The sequence below is a fragment of the Geotrypetes seraphini genome, chromosome 10 (genome assembly GCF_902459505.1).
Source record: "Geotrypetes seraphini chromosome 10, aGeoSer1.1, whole genome shotgun sequence".
Classification (NCBI taxonomy): Eukaryota; Metazoa; Chordata; class Amphibia; order Gymnophiona; family Dermophiidae; genus Geotrypetes; species Geotrypetes seraphini.
The window spans coordinates 26,793,774-26,815,894 of NC_047093.1; the positions used below are offsets into that span (position 1 = coordinate 26,793,774).

The 22,121-nt window shown below is 45.4% G+C and overlaps 1 protein-coding gene across 1 annotated transcript in view; it reads right to left on the minus strand.

Annotated features, from left to right (window-relative positions):
• XYLT2 (xylosyltransferase 2) overlaps positions 1-22,121 on the minus strand; it is a 60,951-nt gene that overhangs the window by 37,739 nt on the left and 1,091 nt on the right. The window contains exon 2 of the mRNA XM_033961854.1: positions 11,410-11,884. Coding sequence (XP_033817745.1) covers positions 11,410-11,884 — 475 coding nt within the window. The remainder of the gene's footprint in view (positions 1-11,409; positions 11,885-22,121) is intronic.

Below are 22,121 nucleotides of genomic sequence, written 5' to 3' on the forward strand. Positions count from 1 at the left end.
CTACAGTGGTGACCTGATGGAGCAATACAAAGTCATTATGTTAGAGGTCTCTTTCTATCTTGATTTTAGAAAATTGTTAAAGACTCAACTCTTTGATAGGCTGGTATCTTAATGCATTCTGCTTCATTTTTTCAATCAAGTTCCTTATATTCAACTTGATGTATTTTATCTGTTCTATGTATTACTTCTTTCCCTGCCATGCCGGTATTTTCTGCATTATATTGTAAATGCTTTCTGTCTTTATCTGTTTTTAAGTCCATTATTGTTATTTGTATTTTATCTGTATCCCATGTATTAGCTCACCTTGTTGTGAACTGCCTACAGCTTTTTCGCTATGGCAGTATATAAGAATAAAATTATTATTATTATAAGGTACTTCCTCTCCCTTAGGTTATCACTGCAGTCAGAGAAAGCACTGTTCCTCCTCTCACAATTCAGTTGTCAGAAAGTCTTTATCCCTCTTAGCTATTACGATATATATGAGGTGTACCACATGCAATCTCAGTATCTGGAGGAGTCTGGCTGTGCAACCATATCCAAATGCAGCACCACTCGAGGATTTGGCCTTGAAACATTTCATGCTTAATCGTCAAGAAGTTGACAACAAATCCTATGATAGAGAAGCCAACCCTAGTCCCCTAGGACTACAATCAATATTCATAAAATAACTGCCTATGTTGTCTAAGGGCTTGGGTTATTTGCATGTTTCAGTTCTGTTTACAGAGCTCAAGATTCAGAAATACCAGTTCTGACCTACAGTAAACTACTCTGTAAGGGAACTAAAATAATTATGTTTGAACAATACTCCACCACAGAAGCTTATAAAGGTTATTTACTCTACCACTCCCAAGTCAAGTTCACATTTATTAATATACAACAATTCAGTATAAAATAATGTCTAAGGGCCAGATTCTCAAAACTTTGCGGTAAAAACCGATGGGCTGCAGTCGTTACTGTAGCGATTTCAAAAAGGCGAGTCATTCTCCCAAAAAAACACACATGCAAATGAGGTTGGCGAAGAGTAGCAAAGGTTCGCTTAAATTTTATGTGCCCATCGCTGGCGATAGTGATCGGCACATGCGCAGAATAAATGCACAAATTTTAAAAAATTGAAGATTGGCAGGAAGGATGCCCACTCCCTCCTGCCACCGAAGTCAAGTAACACCCCCCCCCCCGCCATGGCAGCAGGAGAGATGCCCACTCCCTCCCACCACCAAGCAATGACCCCACCACCCCCTGGCAACGAGAGAGAGTTGTCCATTCCCGCCACCAAGCAACAACCCCTGACAACCCCCCTGGCAGCGAGAGAGATTGCCCTCTCCCTCACACCACTGATGTTAAGCAACCCCACACTCGACATCCCCCTGGCAGCAGGAGATGCCCATTCCCTCCTGCTACCAAGCAATGCCCCCCGACAACAGAAGAGATGCCCACTCCCTCCCGCCGCCATGCACCCCCCCCGGTGCCTCCGAAGGCACCCCTTCCCTTACCTTATTTACAATGGCTGGCCAGAGGGATGCCTACTACCTCCGGCCAATAGGCCCGCCTCTTCATCCTGGAATGCAATGGGGAGGGGTCTAAGGGGAGAGCAGCATCATCGGAGGCACGGGGGTATTGGGGGGTTGGGTTGCTTGGCTGCAGGAGTGGCCATCTCTCCCACTGCTTTGGGGAGGGAGTGGACATTGCTTAGCTGTGGAAGGGAGTGGGCATCTCAACTGCTGCTGGGGATGCGTTGCTTGGCGGCTAGAGGGAGTGGGCATTTTTCCTGCTGCTGGGGGGGAGAGTGTTGTTTGGCAGCTGGAGGGAGTGGGCATCTCCCACTTCCAGGGGAGGGAGGGAAATATCGGGGGGGGAGCATTGCATGGCAGCCGGAGGGAGTGGGCATCGCCCGCTGCTGGGGGGGAGGGGAAAGAAAATCTGCCAACAGCTCTGAGCTGTCAAACTTACTTTCCTGTCAGTGCCTGAGCCAATCAGCCCTCAGGCACTGATCAGAAAATAAGGCAACGACAGCTCAGACCTATAGGCAAATTTTGGCTGCAAATGTAGCACAACGAGGTTAAGGAATCGCTCGGTGTGCTCATTGTAATATTAATGACCTTGTTGTACTACATTTGCATGGCAATATCAGAAACTAAGGAATAAGATGGGTGAATTAGAAGCTTTGGCAAAAAAAGATAACGTGGACATCATCGGCATTAGGGAAACATGGTGGACTGAGGAAAACATCTGGGACATTGTGCTACCGAGATAGCAATGTTACTTACCGTAACAGTTGTTATCCAGGGACAGCAGGCAGCTATTCTCACTAGTGGGTGATGTCATCCGACAGAGCCCCGATACGGACATCTTGCAAGCATGTCTTGCTTGAAGAAACTCAGAAGTTTCGAGATGCCCACACCGCGCATGCACCAGTGCCTTCCCGCCCGATGGTCCGGGCGTGTCTCCTCAGTTCAGGTAGCTAGCAGAGAAGCCAACCCAGGGGAGGTGGGTGGGACGTGAGAATAACTGCCTGCTGTCCCTGGATAACAACTGTTACGGTAGGTAACATTGCTTTATCCCAGGACAAGCAGGCAGGTATTCTCACTAGTGGGTGACCTCCAAGCTAACCTCAATGGGATGGAGGGAGAGTTGGCAACTTAGGAGAACAAATTTTGTAACACAGTTTGGCCAAACTGCCCATCCCGTCTGGAGAAAGTATCCAGACAATAATGAGAGGTGAACGTATGAACCGAGGACCAAGTGGCAGCCCTACAAATCTCCTCAATCGGTGTCGATCTGAGGAAGGCTACAGAGGCTGCCATTGCTCTGACCCTATGTGCTGTGACCTTACAGGGAAGGGGTATTCCAGCCTGGGCATAGCAGAAAGAGATACAAGCCGCCATCCAGTTGGAGATGGTGCGCTTCGATACAGGTCGTCCCAACTTGTTTGGATCAAAGGAGACGAAAAGTTGAGGAGCAGTTCTGTGTGGTTTGGTGCGATCCAAGTAGAAAGCCAAAGCACGTTTACAGTCCAGAGTGTGAAGAGCTGATTCTCCAGGATGAGAATGAGGCTTTGGAAAGAACACTGGAAGCACAATGGATTGGTTGAGGTGAAATTCAGAGACCACTTTAGGCAGGAATTTCGGGTGAGTGCGGAGGACCACCTTGTCATGATGGAATACTGTGAAAGGTGGGTCCGCCACCAAGGCCTGAAGCTCACTGACCCTGCGAGCAGATGTGAGGGCCACCAGAAAAACCACTTTCCAAGTGAGAAACTTTAGTGGAGCCTTGCTCAGAGGCTCAAAAGGAGGTTTCATAAGCTGAGAAAGGACAACATTTAGATCCCAAACCACTGGAGGCGGTTTGAGAGGAGGAATGACATGAAAAAGTCCTTTCATAAATCTGGAAACCACAGGATGAGAAGAGAGAGGTTTCCCTTGTAGAGGCTGATGGAAAGCCGCAATAGCACTCAGGTGGACTCATATAGATGTCGACTTGAGACCAGACTGAGACAGATGTAAAAGATAGTCCAAAACAGAGGATAGGGAGGCTCGCTGAGGCTCCTTAGAATTGGAAATACACCATGAAGAAAATCTAGTCCATTTTTGGGAGTAGCATTGACGAGTAGCAGGCTTCCTGGAAGCCTCCAAGACATCCCTCACCGCCTGGGAAAACTGGTGTGGAGTTACGTTGAGAGGAACCAAGCTGTCAGGTGGAGAGACTGCAGGTTGGGATGAAGCAGAGACCCCTGATGCTGAGTAAGCAGTGAAGGAAACACTGGAAGTAGGTACGGTTCCCTGCTGCTGAGTTGAAGTAGAAGGGAGAACCAAGGTTGCCTGGGCCACCGAGGAGCTATCAGAATCATGGTGGCATGTTCGGACTTCAGTTTGACTAGAGTCTTTTGAATGAGAGGGAATGGCGGAAACGCATACAGAAAGCGATTCCCCCAATCCAGCAGAAAAGCATCTGCCTCGAGGCGATGAGGAGCGTAGATCCTGGAGCAAAACTGAGGCAGCTTGAAATTGTGGGGAGCCGCAAAGAGATCTATCTGAGGTGTTCCCCACTGAGCAAAGATCTGATGAAGGGGCTTGGAGTGGAGTGTCCATTCGTGAGGCTGGAGAAGACGACTCAGTTTGTCCGCCAAGACATTGTCCCTCCCCTAAATGTAGACAGCTTTGAGGAAGGTGTTGTGGCGAACCGCCCAATCTTAGACTCTGAGAGCTTCCTGGCAGAGGGAGGCCGAGCCCGTGCCCCCTTGCTTGTTGACATAATACATGGCGACCTGATTATCGGTGCGAATGAGGACCACCATGTCGTGAAGCAGATGTTGAAAAGCTTGAAGAGCATTGAAGATGGCTCTGAGCTCCAGAAGATTGATTTGATGGAGTCGGTCCGCACAGGTCCAGAATCCCTGAGTGCGAAGCCCATCCAGATGCGCTCCCCAGGCATAGGTCGAGGAATCGGTTGTGAGAACCTTCTGGTGGGGAGGAGAATGAAACAGCAAACCTCTGGATAGATTCGAAGAGGTCATCCACCAGAGCAGAGACTGCCGAAGAGCAGGAGTGACTGTGATGTGTCGAGTCAACGGATCCGACACCTGAGTCCACTGAGATGCCAGGGTCCACTGAGGAATTCTGAGGTGGAGTCTGGCAAACGGCGTCACATGAACTGTAGAGGCCATGTGGCCCAGGAGGACCATCATGTGTCTCGCTGAGATGGTCTGGCGAGAAGACACAGACTGGCAGAGATGAAGAAGAGCATCCATGCGCTGAGAAGGAAGGAATGCTCTGAGACGTACGGTATCCAGGACAGCCCCGATGAAGGGAAGAGACTGGGTCGGCTGTAGATGAGACTTGGGAAAGTTGATCTCGAATCACAAACTCTGCAGGAACAGAATCGTTGACAGGGTCGCTGAGAGGACCCCCGAGGCCGAGGGAGCCTTGATCAGCCAGTCGTCGAGGTAGGGGAATACCTGAAGACCTTGGTTCCGGAGGGCCGCGGCCACCACTACCAGACATTTGGTGAAGACTCTGGGGGACGAAGACAGGCCGAATGGAAGCACTCGATACTGCAGATGGAGATGTCCCACCCGAAATCTGAGGAACTTGCGAGAGGCCGGATGAATGGGAATATGAATGTAGGCCTCCTTGAGATCCAGAGAGCATAACCAGTCGTTCTGCTCGAGGAGGGGGTAGAGAGAAGCAAGTGTCAGCATGCGAAACCTCTCTTTGACTAGGAATTTGTTGAGGACCCTGAGGTCCAAAATGGGTCGCAGGTCGCCCGTCTTCTTCGGAACAAGAAAGTACCGGGAGTAAAACCCCTGGTTCAGTTGGTCCGTCGAAACCGGCTCCACGGCACGAAGCCGGAGCAAAGCCTGAGCTTCCTGAAGAAGAAGGGCGGTCTGAGTCAAGTTGGAAGGATACTCTCTTGGAGGGTGGTCCGGAGGGACCCGATGGAAATGAAGAGAGTATCCTTCCTTGATGATAGTAAGGACCCAGAGGTCGGTTGTTATGGCCTCCCAGCGATGATAAAAATGATGGAGGCGCCCTCCGATGGGAAAAACAGGGGGAGGCAGAACGAGGTTGGTTATGCCCTCGACGAGACAGTCAAAAAGGCTGAGTGGTCTTAGGGACAGCAGGCGACTGAGACTTAGGCTGACCCTTCTGGGGAGGCTGACGCTTCGCCGGTTGCCTCGCAGGTGGAGTTTGCCTCGGCTGATAACGCCTCTGATAAATCAACGGCGGACGAGAAGGTCGAGACTGCTGAGGCTTAGGCTTCGGCCGAAGGATAGATTGGAAGGACTTTTCGTGGTCAGACAACTTCTTCGTGACAGTCTCGATGGATTCGTCAAAAAGATCCGCCCCAGCACACGGGACGTTCGCCAGGCGGTCCTGAAGATTCGGGTCCATATCAATGGTCCGCAACCAGGCCAACCGGCGCATCGCCACCGAGCAGGCCGCCGCTCGGGCTGAGAGCTCGAACGCATCATAGGCAGATTGCATTAACTGAAGCCGAAGTTGGGACAGCGAAGCAACCACTTCCTCAAACTCAAACCTAGCCTGGGACTCGATGTATGGTGTGAACTTCCGAAGCACAGGTAGAAAAAATTCCAAGTAGGCTGCAAAGTGGAAATTGTAATTCAGGACTCGAGACGCCATCATCGAATTCTGATAGATGCGTCGACCAAACTTATCCATGGTTCTGCCCTCGCGGCCCGGAGGCACTGAAGCATAGACCTGGCCAGGATGAGACTGCTTGAGCGAGGATTCGACCAGGAGGAACTGATGAGAAAGCTGAGGACTGTGACATTTCCGCTCCCCGAGACGGTCATGTCAGAGTGAAAACCCGGTCTCAGTCTCTTACTCGAGACCAGACTCTCCCTGAAAAGGATCAGGAAGAAGATCCTGAAAGCCCAGCTGCCTATCCTGAGTCTTCTAACCTAAAGCAGTGCCCAGAGTATAGGTTAACTGCCCGGCCCAGAAAAGCTTCCAGTCACACTAAGGGATTTAATCAAGCTCCCAGTGATATTCTGCCCTGTAGCCTGAGGGGGAGCCCAAGAACACACAAGCTAGGCACACAATCACCCAGTGTAGGGCGTGGCCCTAAGCCTGTTAAGCAGCTCTCCAGAGCATTAAAGGAGGCTGCCCAAGAGAGTCTGGGAGAGAGAGTTCTCCGGGCCAGGAGAAGGCCAGACCTCACTCCAGAGCCAATGGAGGGTGAGGCTCCAATGCCTCAGGAGCCAGCAGAGCCGCTGGATACACCAGAAAGCATGGACCTGGATGAAGGGTGTATGCTGGAGACCGGTATGGAAGAAGCCATGGATGTGGGCTTGGCAACTTTCCACTGAACACTACAGGTACAAGGCTGTACAGCAATAATAGTGGAGAGGAGTTTTTGGCAGAACTGTTTGGATTGTTTTGTGCTGTAAAGACAAGCTCAGAGCAGTGCTGCACCAGCTTGATTGGATTGCTACATTGCAGCTGTGCAGGAGCTCAGTAGAAGCCCAAAGGACTGTGAGCTAATCAGGGCTGGAAATTTAGGAGCCTGCAGTAAGGCTTCAGTTTTTGTATTTTGTGTTTTTGCTTAAAGTTTACCTGGTGAAGAAACTGGACTGTGTTAGTTAGTAAGCCCAGGACGCCAGCTCAGGGCTGGATAAGTGCTTAAGAGACTAATTGTGCTGAGTTTTTCAGAGCCTGTGTGATCAGGTAGAGCAAGCACTAAAACCTGGACTGGAAGTATAATTGATAGCAAGCTTGCTGTGCTTTCACTGGACTGGGGTGAAAGTTAAAAGGCTTTTTGTTTTCTGTTTTCTTTCTTTTTGCCCTGGTTTGGGAAGAAAGGAAACTTGGACTATAATAATATCTGATATGATTTATGTGGCAAGTGACTAATTAAACTTTTCACATTATTTTGTTCAACTTGACTCACGGTGCTTTATTTTTAGCAAAGCCCAGATAGTGAGACACCAGTGAGGTCTCCCCCTTTGGGAGCCACGTCAGGAGTGTGCTACCCTCTACCGGAGGTCTTCTTAACTTTACCAAGACCCCGGCAGGTGACAGGACCCTCGAAGCCTTTATGATGCACCGTGCGGTTCCGCGCATCCAATTTGCCAGGGACCGCAGGGATAGAGTAAGGAGACTCGAAGCATCGCATGAAGGTCTGGTCGAGGAGCTTGTGCAGGGGAAACCGCAAGGACTCTGCCGGAGGACGAGGCAAGTGCATGGTATCGAGGTACTCCTTGGAATATCGAGACCCAGCATCGAGAGTAATGTCCATGTCATCTGCCATCTGCCTGAGGAACGATGAAAAGGACAGTTGGTCCGCCGTTGCCGGTCTGCGAGACGGACTAGAAGAAGAAGAGGCTTCAGGCTCCAGAGAGGCCTGCGAGCAACAGGACGAGTAGAAAACTTTGGGGTCCTCGAACTCCGGGCCCGGAGGAGGAGACCCAGTCGAAGCAGCATACCCCAACCGAGGCAATTTCTTCTGAGGCGAGACGGTCGAGTGCCGAGAGGAATGCTTCGAAGAATGTCTGGATCGATGCCTGGAAGGGGATCGAGCCCGTCTGTGAGAAACTGGGTCAGACGCCTCCAAGGAGCAGATCGGACTCGATGACGTCGATCGCAGAGGCGGAAGAGTCGGTGCCTCCCCTGACGCCGCCCAGGCTTGATAGGGGGTTCGGAAGAACTCGTCCTGCTTCCTGCTATGCCCAGGACTGGGTGGCCCCGAAGGTGGACGCCACACTGAGTCATGGGGTGGAGAAATCGGTTCCAAGGGAGGCAGGTCACTAAACGAGGCTTTCCTCGAGGGGATGGGCTCCAAGGGAGGCATATCACTAAGGGAGGCCCTCCTCGAGGGAATCGGTTCCAAAGGAGGCACAGCACTAACGGAGGACCTCCTCGAGGACCCGGACACCGCTCGCCGCTCCTCCTCGCCGAGCAACGAGGTCGTGCGGCGAGGAGGAGGAGGAGGGGGCGGTCCGCCCCTCGAAGCCGAAGCTGGGAGGTCACCCTGGATGGTGGCAATCAGTCGAGGCCCCATGGTCTGCATGAGCTCCACGAACTGAGCCTCCAGAAGGGACCGCAACGAAGCCGATATGGAGGGATCCGCACCAAAAGGGGGCCCTTCCGCACGGTCTCCGCGCTCCTTCGGTGCTGCGTGCTTCTGCTTGCCAGTCTTCGGCACCTTGAGCACCACCGGTGGAACTGTAGGGGTCGATACCTGCTCCGAGGAGACGGAGGAAGGCACCAGCGCCGAAGCCGGGGCCGAAACCGGTGTGAACGATGCCGGTTTCAGGAGGCCCGAAGCAGCCGGGGAGGCAGAGGGCTTCGCTGAAGGAGTCGAAGCACCCGTCGATGTCGATGTCGAAGCTGCAGGATCCGATGAAGCTTCCATCTTGAACATGGACTCCCACAGTAGACAGCGGCGCTTAAACGCTCTCGCCGTCAGAGTGGAGCAAGGCCGACACGATTTCGGGAAGTGATCCGGTCTCAGACACTGTAAGCAGCGTCGATGAGGGTCCGTGAGCGAAATCGCGCGCTGGCACTTGCTACACTTTTTGAAACCGGTAATCGGCCGGGACATAGGCCGGAAAAGCTCCGCCGCAAGGTCGAAGGCGCGGGGCCCCAGCCACGCGGCCGACCCGGTATCGGAATGAAAAATTTTTTTTTTTTTTTTTAAAGAAAGAAATAAATGCACAGGAGAGCCAAAAGAACTCAACCCGCGGCAAAATAGAAGGCAAAAAAAGAGATTCAATGGGCGCAAATTGAAGATAGACTTCTCAGCTCCGCGGAAGAAAAAGAACTGAGGAGACACGCCCGGACCATCGGGCGGGAAGGCACTGGCGCATGCGCGGTGCGGGCATCTTGAAACTTCTGAGTTTCTTCAAGCAAGACATGCTTGCAAGATGTCCGTTTCGGGGCTCTGTCGGATGACATCACCCACTAGTGAGAATACCTGCCTGCTTGTCCTGGGATAAACAAACTATACCACAGAGACAGAGTAGCTCAAAAAGGGGGGGGCATTGCTAGATTGTGAGCCCACCGGGACAAAGAGGGAAAATGCTTGAGTACCTAATTGTAAAACCGCTTAGATAACCTTGATAGGCGGTATATAAAATCCTAATAAACTTGAAACTTGAAGAGGGAATTTAACCTACTGGAGAGAACACGCCACAACACACGGATAAGTTAGAGTTTTTATGGGTCAAAATTCCTGCAACAAAAGGACTGGAAAAGAAGATCAGCGTCTCCTACCGACCCACAGGGCAGTCCAAAGAAATTGATGGAGAAATGACGGACAAGATTAAACACAACTGCAAGGGAGGCAACGCAGTTATCATGGGCGACTTCAACTATCCGGAGATAGACTGGAACCTAGGCACCTCCGGCTGCGCTAGGGAGACCAAGTTCCTGGATGCTGTAGGTGATTGCTTCCTGGAACAACTTGTCAAGGAAAATACAAGAGGAAATGCAATTCTGGACTTAATTCTAAATGGACTGCGAGAACCGGCACAAGGTGTAGAAGGGACGCTGGGAAACAGCGATCACAACATGATCCGCTTCGACCTAGATGCAGGGGTGAAACATCGGTCCAGAACGACAGCCACAGCACTGAACTTCTGAAAAGGGAATTACGAAGGGATGAGATTCATGGTGGGGAAGAAGATTAAGAAGAGGATAAGCACTGTAAAAACGCTAGAGCAAACTTGGTCCCTTTTTAAGGCGCAAAATCTATATATACCGCGTATCAACAAGGGATCCAAGAGGAAAAAGAACAAGGAACTGGCGTGGCTCACTGTAGAGGTGAAGGAAGCGATCAGACAAGAAAACTTTGTTTAAGGAATGGAAAAGGTCAAGAACGGACAAAAACTGGAATAAGCACAAACAACATCATCGCAGGTGCCATAAGACGGTAAAAGGGGCCAAAAGAGACTAAGAACATAAGAATTGTCACTGCTGGGTCAGACCAGTGGTCCATCGTGCCCAGCAGTCCGCTCACGCAGCGGCCCCCAGGTCAAAGACCAGTGCTCTATATGAGTCCAGCCTCACCAGCGTATGTTCCAGTTTAGCAGGAACTTATCCAACTATGGTTTGAATCCTTGGAGGGTGTTTTCCACTATAACAGACTCTGGAAGAGCATTCCAGTTTTCTACCACTCTCTGGGTGAAGAAGAACTTCCTTACGTTTGTACGGAATCTATCCCCTTTTAACTTTAGAGAGTGCCCTCTTGTTCTCCCTACCTTGGATAGGGTGAACAATCTGTCTTTATCTGCTAAGTCTATTCCCTTCAGCAGACTGCTCGGCACGATGGACCACTGGTCTGACCCAGCAGCGGTAATTCTTATGTTCTTACGAGTGCTAGAAAACTCGGAAAAGACCACGGTAAGCCGTTTTACTAATCCGCCGCTAAAATACATGCATGCTAAACCAGCTGGAACCAGTTTAGCTAGCGCATTAAAGGCCCATTTTAGTTTTGAGAATCTGCGCCTCGGTGGTTTACCAAAAATAATAAATCTGGGGAATAGTCTGTCATGGTCTAACAGACTAATATATATAATTGCTAAGTTTGTGCAATTGATTGATATGAACATTTTTACATTTGAGATACATGCTGGAGTCTTTTTGCCTGTGACAATTTATCCTTTCAAGTCAGAGGGTAACTTTTCCTAATGGGATTCTAAGGGGTTGTTTTTCTCCAGTTTAAACAAGAACAGAGGGTCTGCATAGTAAGTACTGTTCCTTTTTCTCTCTGCCTTATGTATATGGCAGTGAATAGGGATATGTCCCCTTTCTCCACCCTCATCCAGGTCTGTTGTGTATTCCTCAGAAGAAATGACATGGGTGACTATATAAGAATGTTTCACCTGACAGCTGTACCTCCTGCATCTTTTCTAGAACTTTGCTTTCAGACAGAAATTTAGAAATCACTCACCAGATAACTTACAGTGCCGGGGCACAGACTTTGGCATCAGTTTGCCAAGCTGGTGTAAACATACCACATTGGCAATTTCCTGCTGGCACTGCTTGGTGCTGGCCCTTGCTAGCGCCGAGAGTGCATCTTTGCCTGTGATTTCACATTTGGGGGTAAAGCTGTTATCAGTGGGCAAGGGTGCTCCCTCTACACTGCCCGTATCTCCATGCTGAAAGGTAAAGAGCTGTGCATCCGCTTTGAAGTCCGTAAGGTTCTTACTGCTCGATGAATCCAGGGCAATCTGGAACTTGTGGCCTGGTTTATGTTTTACAGTCGCTCCTCTCACCGCTACAGATCCCAGAGCTCTAAGATTATCTGCTTGGCCTTTCCACCGTCCATGTTTTCGACTTAGGCTTCCACGATGACCTGCTGAATTGTTTGGATCTTTGGAGTTGTCTCCACTCTCCGGTAGCCTATTCTTTCTTTGCCTGCCTTTCTGTAAGGCAAGAAGATTGTCTCTCTTTAATATTTATTTACATTCAATTGTATGTCTTAAATAAAATGTACTCAAGGTATGGTACTAGAAAAAGTATAATTAGCATTTTAAAATATGCATCACCGACTATCCCACCCACCATTAGTTACACTCAAACACAATAACTTGAAACACTGCAAAATGATCAGTACATCCTTCAGTATCCCATCACAAAAACAATGATTTAATTGGATTTTTAAACTTCATAAAATGGCAGCTGAGGTCACTGCAGCTCACTTATATGAACTACTTATATAGCTGCAGCTGAATACTTCTTGCCACAAAAAAAAAAATAGATACACTTTGGTTTTACCAAAGTCCCTCTTGCAGGGCAACTTAATAGCACAGATATTCTCATTTGCAGGTCTGGTTATTCAATAGCAAAGATTTACGGTACTTATTAACCTTTATATTTTTATATTATTATTTGTAAGCCACTTTGAATAATATTCTCAGCTTGAAAATGCAGAATATTAACAAATCAAATCACTTAAGGGAAATCTGGCAGCCCTACAATATCTCCTTTGCATTCACAGATGGTGAGTGTTCATAGCATTAAACTTGCTACTGCAGGGTCCAGTGGCCTGGGAGAGACATAGGTTCCATTCTCAGCTCTGACCCTTCTGCTGGAGATGCTAAAGAATCTCTCGGTTGTCATGGCACTACTTAGTGCAGGGGTGGGCAACCACAGTCCTTAAGGGCCCCAACCTCAGTTGGTTTTCTAGATCAGTGGTTCCCAACCCTGTCCTGGAGGATCACTAGGCCAATCGGGTTTTCAGGCTAGCCCTAATGAATATGTATGGAGCAGATTTGCATGCCTATCACTTCCATTATATGCAAATCTCTCTCATGCATATTCATTAGGGCTAGCCTGAAAACCCGATTGGCCTGGTGGTCCTCCAGGACAGGGTTGGGAACTACTGTTCTAGATTTCCACAATGAATATGCATGACTTCTGTTTACATATAAGAAACACAATACATACCAATCAATCTCTTGCATATTCGTTGTGGAAATCTAGAACATCCAATTGGGTTGTCCACCCCTATCTTAATGGCTAAACTCAGAGGCTAAGTTAGGTGGTACCATAAAGAATCATGTTTTGTGGGCTTCTACCCCTCTTCCTCAACCCCCAGCCAAGCACCGGTGCAGTTGAGTCAAGATCGGAGGGGTGTGCCAAAGGAACCCTGGGCACCTTCTCTACTGTGCTAATTCTTGCTTCACTGATTGACACTTTGTTATGGTTGGTTATTCTCAATAAAGCTATTAATTAAATAAAAGAGAGTCAAGATCGGAGATTGGGGGGAGGTTAAAGGGAAAAAACCCTCAGCTAGTTAGCAATTGAAGTTCACGGTGTTGCAGCCCCCAGATTCCAACTTAAAAACCCAAACAAAAAAAGAGAAATTTGATGAACCAGGCTCCTCTTCCTTCCCCTGCCACTCTGCCATTAGCAAGCTTGACAACCACAGACTGTATTTACTAAAGTGTGTTACTGCTTTACCACACATTAATACCATTAAACCACAGGATTAGTAATAGAACCCACAACAGAAAATAGGGCCTTTGGTAAATAACTCACATTACTGAAGTATTATATTTTCGTAAATCTAGGCTGTAGGGATAAGCTAGCAGAGGTAATGACCCTCTCAGCCCTGCACCATTCTCGTCTGGGGATAAGTAAAGGGCTTCAAGTTTTACAAACTCTGCACCTTTCACTCACAACTTCATTAGATGTAGGGCTGTGGAGTCGGTACACCAAACCTTCCGACTCCTTTATTTACGATTATCTCCACTTCTACTCCGCCTCCATTATTTATATATCTATATAGGAGTTCACAGGGATAGAGCTCATGGAGATCGGGGACAAACTTTGTCCCCGTGTCATTCTCTAGGTGCCATTTTCACTAATATAAATATCATAAAATACATTACATTTTGTAATCATCAAAGAACTCGACATCAAAATATATTCTAAAAGTAAAACATGTTCCAAAACAAATGGGTTAATCAAATTATAATCTTGAAATAAGAAGTTTAAGCATTACAATATTTGCATGACATACAATTTAATTCTATTAGGAGTCGGAGTTCCACATTTTCACTGACTCTGACCCCACAGCCCAAAAATTGACTCCAACTCTATAGAACTGATTAGATGTTCTCCTACTTATCCAGTACCAGCGATCTAAATAAACCAAGCTTATCACACGTTAAACACATTGCCCCTAATTCTATAAACTTGCGCTTCAAATTTCAACTAGAATGCAAGTTATGCACACACAAATTATAGAAAGTCAGTTGTGTGCATAACTTAATTTAATAATTGGCTATAATTGCCATTATACACATAACTGTCCGTAGTTTCTATAAATTGCATGGGCATGGACCTGGGAGGAATATAAGCAGGTCAAGGAATTATAGAAAACTAGCATTTATATCAGTCATTAAGCTGGCTCAAGAGCTTACAGCTAAGGTTAGGTATATTAATGCAGACTTATGCTAATGTTCCACATAGGCAGTTGCATGCACCACTGCCATTGTAAATTCATACTTCAAGCTTATCACCCCTGCACCTAAATTTGAGGATTTATAATAATAATAACTTTATTCTTATATACCGCCACAATCTTGCGACTTCTAGGCGGTTTACAATGAAGAGAAACTGTACAGACAGCGAATTACAGAGTATAGCATTGAACATCTAGTGATAGTAACAGGAGAGTTACAGGGTCTGTGTATTACACGGTTTCACAATGAGTAACATTATACAGTAGATGATATTCAGAGCATAAGTAGGAGAAGAGAAAGGAGACTGCGCTTTGAGTTACAAAGGTGCAAGACTGCGAAGGTGAAAAAGATAACATAAGATGTTGATGAGAAGTAAGTTGTTAACTTGGTACATTTGAAAGAAAGACGGGCACCAGATGAGCTGGCTCTATCAAAAATGCATTAAAAACCTACCCAGAGCCAACTATTAAAATATTTTTCACACTGTCATGGTATAAAATGCTTAAAATGAACATTGGAGAGAAATAAATGAATGCTGTTCGTTCTCAACTTAGGAAAATAAGTGCATGCCTCTTGCACTCAATCAGGAACTGGCTATGTGAAAAACACATCCGGAGCCGTCCAAATATTTACCTCCACCCGGCCGCGGGAACTGCCAAGCAGACTCTGCCTCAGGGAGAAATCCCACTACCGCTGTGGCACTGCTGCCAGAGTATGAAAACAAGCACGCGCCAACAACACGCGGGAAAGCACTAGCTCTGTCAACGGAGCTCTCATACACCCAAAGCCCTTTACTGAATAAACTTCATGCAAATGTAAATTTACTTGTCAGTCACTAAACCATTTCCACAACTCTACAAAATATAGTGTTTGATAAAAAACATAGGGCATAGACAGGGGGTGGATAAGCAGAGTGGGCAGACTTGATGGGCTGTAGCCCTTTTCTGCCGTCATCTTCTATGTTTCTAGACTCACACCGAACCCGCAGCTCCACCACAACCAGAAACCAGAAAAGAAGTTCAAATAAAAAATATACTCACAACTTTGTTGATAGTGCCGGGAGATGTCGGTTGCTCAGCACTATGAGGGCAAAATTGTTTAATAGTCACTGTGGTCTCTTTTTTTTTTTCAGTGAAGGGAAAGAAGAAAAATCAAGATCCAGTCAGACCCTCTATCATTGGAGTGAGGGTGAGGTAGGGACCTGGGGGGGCCCAGGTGTAACTCCTAAAGCCAGCACCGTTCAGCCGGACACCCCTGTCTCACTGAAGAGAAACCTCAACAGGAGAAAATAATTTTCCAGTCACAGCCAGAATTCAGGAGCTAGTTGAATTTATCCCATTGCAGCCATCTTAAGAGTGACCCCACTAAGAAAGTCCTCGTGCATGCCTGTATAATACTGATCAAATAGCTCGTCAGTGTCTCAACAGCCATATTCAAACATACCAGTGGTGGAGATAATTGTGAAGTTTCAAGTTTTATTTTAATTTGATGAGTCGCTTAATTTAATTTTTACTAAGCGAGTTAACCCTTTCAGGACCATAAGGATCGTAGGCCAATTTTTGTGGTTTTGACGACATTTTTATAGTAAAAAGGGCTTGCAGATGCCAAAAAATTTATTTTTTTTGTGAAAAATCATTATTTTTTTTTAAAAAAATCAAACTTCTGGCTTATGGACAGTGTGGCAAGTGAATCTTCTCGTCAATCTGGCAACGACGCTAATGAATGAATGTCGGAACCAGTTTGTTTACATAAAGGCAGTATCATATGGAATCCGTACATATCAAATTTAGAACTGTAGACTATCCCAATCAAAATTTATAGGATTTTAAAGTTATGGGACAAATATGTCCCTTGGTCCTGAAAGGGTTAAGAACATTTATTTTAACATAATGTTTAAAAATTTTAAAACAATAGTTAGGACCAACAGACATTCAGACTTACCGAAACACTAGGTAAAAGAAGGGCAGAACTACAATTCAATATTTTTAGGGTACAGAAGAGACCCATAAATATGCACGTAATATCTCCCTATGTGTACTTCGCGGTCCACACAGTGACCACTGCCAACATGTCTTATACTGAAAGCTTTCACTGTAGTTATGAGGAAATGTGCGATTATTTTGGCAATGCCTCTCTATCCAGCTGCCTGTTTTATCCATGGTGTGGGCGGCAGATTTTTCTGACTGCGGTTCCCACTTTAGGAAGCAGTTCTTGGAATGGTTTCATTGGCACAATGTTGTTTTGTTTCTTCAAAATCAGAGCTCCTATGGTACACTCGGAGAGACGACGTGTAGCCCTGGTAATGCCAGCTCACCTTCCTCCACAGAGGGTCGATATTCTTCAACACAAAGAAACCACAATTCTCTTATAAAAAGTTGATAAAAATTATACAATTAGAAGCTTCCCCCCCCCTACTTCCTCTGGAACCACCTAATTAATGTCTGAAGAATTTCTAAGGGAATCCCTTTCTGATACTTTACCCTGAAAGCTCAGCAAAAGAGCAGAGAGAGAAAAACCTCTTTCCTCCTCTGTATGGAATCCCTCAGCTCTAAACACACACTATTCTCAGGGGATGATGATTCCTCATTACGACTCTGACCAACTTGTCTGTAACAGACAGAACTGTGCACTCAGCTATCCAGGCCAAAAAACAGAGTGATTAAATACATTCCCCACCCTGCTTCAGCTGCCAGCTTCCATCTTCAAGGCACTCCAAATTATAACACAAGGCCCTGCAATCAGACCCAGAGTGTTCTAAAAATTAAACAACCATTTAAAACTTAAAATAGTAGCATATAATGACATACAGTAACACAGTCAATGATGCCAGATAAAGATCAGCATGGTCTATCCAGTCTGCTCAGAAAAGTGGCCAGGATTGAACTTGCCACTCCATTTAGATTATCCCCATATCTATGCTCTCTCTCCCCCTCTGATGGGCGAGTCTTTTTTTTTTCTTTGAAACTCTATACAGTACTTTTATTCCATCCTCTTCCCATATTGAGATCCTCTAATTATATCCCTTTTTTTTTTTAATTCAATCATCATTTTCATCCCCACCATCTCCCATGGAAGAGCACTGCAGGCATCTATTACCCTCTGTAAAAAAAGTGTTTCTTGAGGTGTCAGGTCAAAGCGCGCCGGGACGGAAGCGCGTGCCGCACAAAATTACTGTTTTTACGGCTCCAACGGGGGGGGGCATGGGGGGGAACCCTCCACTTTACTTAATAGAGATCGCGCCGCGTTGTGGGGGGGTTGGGGGATTGTAACCCCCCACATTTTACTGAAAACTTCACTTTTTCCCTGTTTTTAGGGATACTTTAGATTAGAATCTAAATAACAATTTTGCATGAAGTAAAACTCTTTATAGTTTATAAATCTTTCCTTAATTGCTTCTGATAATTTCAGCTATACACAGCTCAAAGCAGTGCAACATGCAGAAAGTGAAGTTTAGATAGTTTTTCCACTTTCTGCATGTTGCACTATTTTCAGCTGTGTATAGCTGAAATTATCAAGGAAAGATTTATAAACTATAACGAGTTTTACCTCATGCAAAGTTGTCATTTCTTTAATAAGACATTAACTATTTTTTCTGCGGCCCTCCAAGGACCTACAAATCCAAAATGTGGCCCTGCAAAGGGTTTGAGTTTGAGACCACTGGTCTAGTTCTATAGCCTATCCATTTTAGAAGAGGTTTACTTATTCAACTTTCAACATATTTCAACATCTGTATCATACCTCTCTTCTCCTCCAGGTATATACAATATATTCAAGTCTTTAAAATGCTGGAAGACATAACATTCCATTTACCAACTTCTATTCCACCTTAACCTTTCAGTTCTAGGTAGATTACAATAAGAGGTATCCGGACATTTCCAGGGAATTACATTTCAAAGCTTATTTTTTATTATTATTATTATTTATTTATTCTTTTTTCAAACAATATCACAAGTATCCACTTGTTACAGCAATTCAGAGTATTCAAATAATAACACACCATAAATTCCAACATTAATATAATAATAAAGGAAAATCCTTCCAGTGTTAAAAATTTTTAAATTGAAAACATTCAAAGGAAATTTTTTTAACTCTTAAGAAGACCTAAATTATACAGGGAGAGACAAAATTTCAGAGATAGGGAGATCTCATTAATAGGAAACAATAATCAAATGGCTTAACGTGCATTTAAACTTCCGGTCTTTAACTACTGTGCTATCTTTACAGCATTTTCTTAGTATCCAAGAAGCTACGAAGATGTTCAGGCATATAGAAGATATATTTAATACCGGTGTATCTTATCAAACATTTGCAAGGATAACTAAGCAGAAAAGTGGCCCCCAAACTCTTTACTTCTTCTCGCATAGCAAGAAACACCTTCCTCCGATCTTGTGTAGATTTTGTCACATCTGGAAAAATCCAGATTCTCTGGCCCAAAAACGGGTCCTGAGAATGTCGGAAGAAGGTTCTCATTATAGCATTTAGATCTTGTTCAAATACTAAAGACAATATTAATGTACCACGATATTCAATATTTTCTTGAGTGGTTTCCAATATATCAGTCAAATTATTTAAATCCATATCATGAAGTCCATCCTTTTGTTTGTCCGGTAAAGAAGATTCAACTTTTCTTGGGAGATAAAATACTTTATTTTATGGGCCTCATCTGGGGCAGCCTCCTTGGAGCGGCTGGGGCACGGGCAGTGTGTCTGGGAGGGAATGCATGGATGGGAGAACATCGCAGGGGAGGAGACATAGGCATCCTGGGACTGTCTGCCAAGTCTCTTCCCTGAAGAAGCCCTTTCTGGAAACGTCAATCGCTCCTCCTAAACTTACTTGCTCCACTTCATCACTGACGCTGAAACCGTGGATTGAAGACAAAGTTTTATTTTATTTTTCTTTCCAGCTTATGATTTATCTTTAATCTTATCTATTGTTTTGCCTTTTGTCTTGTTCTATTTCTATCATTTAAATTTCTCCAGAATTCTACTGTTCAACGGCTCCCCCTTCTGCTTCTATTCCTTTCTCTCCTCTCTTCTACCTTCCAAAGTATTTAGATCAATGCTGTCTTGTTAAAATGTTTATTTTATTTTTATTTTTCCTCTAACTCTACTTTTCACTTCTCTATTACCCTCCAGGTACTTTAGTTAGATTGTGAGCCTTCGGGACAGTAAGGGAATTTTTCAAGTACCTTTCTTATTTCTAATCTTAATGTATATTTTCTGTAAACCGCTTAGAACCTAACGGATGTAGCGGTATATAAGAAATAAATTACATTACATTACATTACATTATAGGAGGAATTGCTTCAGGAGGAAATTTCAAGTTCTCAGGGAGATACTTTTTAAACACAGACAAAGACTTAGGAAAATTTATAACTCTTAAGATTAAGTCTCCCTACTATGATTTTCCAGTTGTTCAATCTTCTTTAAAAAGAAAAGTCTATCTTTAATTAAAATTCCAGTCGATTGTTGAACTGCAACAATTTCCTTATTAATTTGGTCAAATTTGCCTGAAGTTTCAATTTGCATGTTATTTACCGAGGTAGAAAGGTCATACAATTTACTCACTATTTTACTGATATCACAGGCAGATTTTTGTAGACGCATCTTCGAGTTTCTGGAGTACCCGCCAAAAGCTGTCCAATATCACCTTAGTCGAGTGGGTATTCTCCGCTCCTGGGCTTGTTGATAACTCGGCGCTCAGAGCAGTGTCGGGCTCCCCACTGTGTGAGGCCGCTGGACTCAGAAGGACTGCTGGGCCCACGTTCTTGATGTCCTCTGGCGTCGGCTTAGGTGGCAAGTGGATAGCCGGAGGGCAGACTGAGATCTCAAATCCCATAGCTCCGAAGGCTCCCTCCAACAGAGTCACTGCTGGGCTCTTACCCCCTTCAGAACTGGCCGGAGAGCTAGTAAGAAAACGCTCCATCAAAACTTGACCGGGCAAGGGGGGGATCAGCCCGGAGAAATCCCTTGCGTTTAGTGTGAGGCATCGTCTTTGAAGAGGAAGAGAGAAAACGCTCTTCTTCTAAAAGGTAACAGCTAAGGAATAGCAAGACACGGTGGAGCGTAACTAACGAGCTGTTAGCACGCTGCTGCCATTTTGTCTCTCTATCACATTTCAAAGCTTATTAATAGATAGACATTGGATTAGCATTGCAAGACATATTTCCTAAATAACATCATTTTGATTTCTTTCCGGAATATTCTACAATCCAATATGCACCTAAGATTCTGAGAAGAGATTTGATCACTTTTCTCAGAAACACTTTGAGTCTTATTTCTTTGGCAAGATACAGCCTCCAAAACTGAACACAATACTCCAAATGTGGTCTCATCAACAGTTTGTAAAGATGCATTTTCTCCGCCTTCCTTTTACTTGTTATGAACTAGAGAATGACACGGTGACAAAATTCATCACCGTTCCCGTCCCCACGGATAACTGCGGGAAATAATCCCATGTCATTTTCTAGTGTCTATTTCAATCTCAATTCTTCTACACCAGCATTCTTCAAAGCAAAGCTTGCGGGTCAGTGGTTGAGGCCATTCATACTCTGATTCTTCCCTATCTCCTCAAAGAATGACATGAAGATGGTTTCCCGCGGTTATCCGCAGGGACAAGAATGGTGATGAATTTTGTCACCGTGTCATTCTCTATTATGAACCCTCTCTATGCAGCCAAGAATCCTTTTAGCCTTGGTCACTGCCTTATCATAGTCTTTCTTCACCTTGAGATCCTCAGACACTATCACTCCCAGGTCCCTTTTTTGGTCCATCTATATCAGCCTCTCCTCACCTCCTATTGACTATGGCTCCTTTGGGCCTCTGCACCCCAAATGAATTATTTTACTTTTCTACACATTAAACACAAAGAACACTTCCTGCTCTTTTCAATCTTTATTTTGAACCCTTGAATATGGCAGCCTAGAACAATTGGTAGGTGATGTATAAACCTAAATAAACAATCTTTCCTTCAAGTCTGGCCCATAAGTTTTCAGGCTCTGAAGGTTTGCCACACACACCTTTAAAGATTGTAACTTAGTTATCCATATCATCCCATTACACCCCAATAAACTAAAATACCTCCAACATTCTCGGGTCAATTGAGATATTCAAAATAGCAACCATCACACTATAATAAATTAAATTTGCTTTGTAATTTACCACCTAGTTGCATTCCCTAATCCTGTACATAAGAACATAAGCAATGCCTCTGCTGGGTCAGACCTGAGGTCCATCTTGCCCAGCAGTCCGCTCACGCGGCGGCCCAACAGGTCCAGGACCTGAGCAGTAATCCTCTATTTATACCCTTCTATTCCCTTTTCCAGCAGGAAAATGTCCAATCCTCTCTTAAATCCCAGTACTGTATTCTGCCCTACAACGTCCTCTGGAAGCGCATTCCAAGTGTCCACCACACGTTGGGTAAAGAAGAACTTCCTGGCATTTGTATTGAATCTGTCCCCTTTCAACTTTTCCGAATGGCCTCTTATTCTTTTATTTTTTGAAAGTTTGAAGAATCTGTCCCTCTTTACTCTCTCTATGCCCCTCATGATCTTATAAGTCTGTAGGTTAAGGAAGACCACCAATGCCAGTCAAAATGGGGCCTTTGAATAAGTATATATGCACATGCCTTCCTTCCACTCTTCTCTCATGTTGATTTTACTGTTAGACTAGAAACTTGCAGACATAAAAAG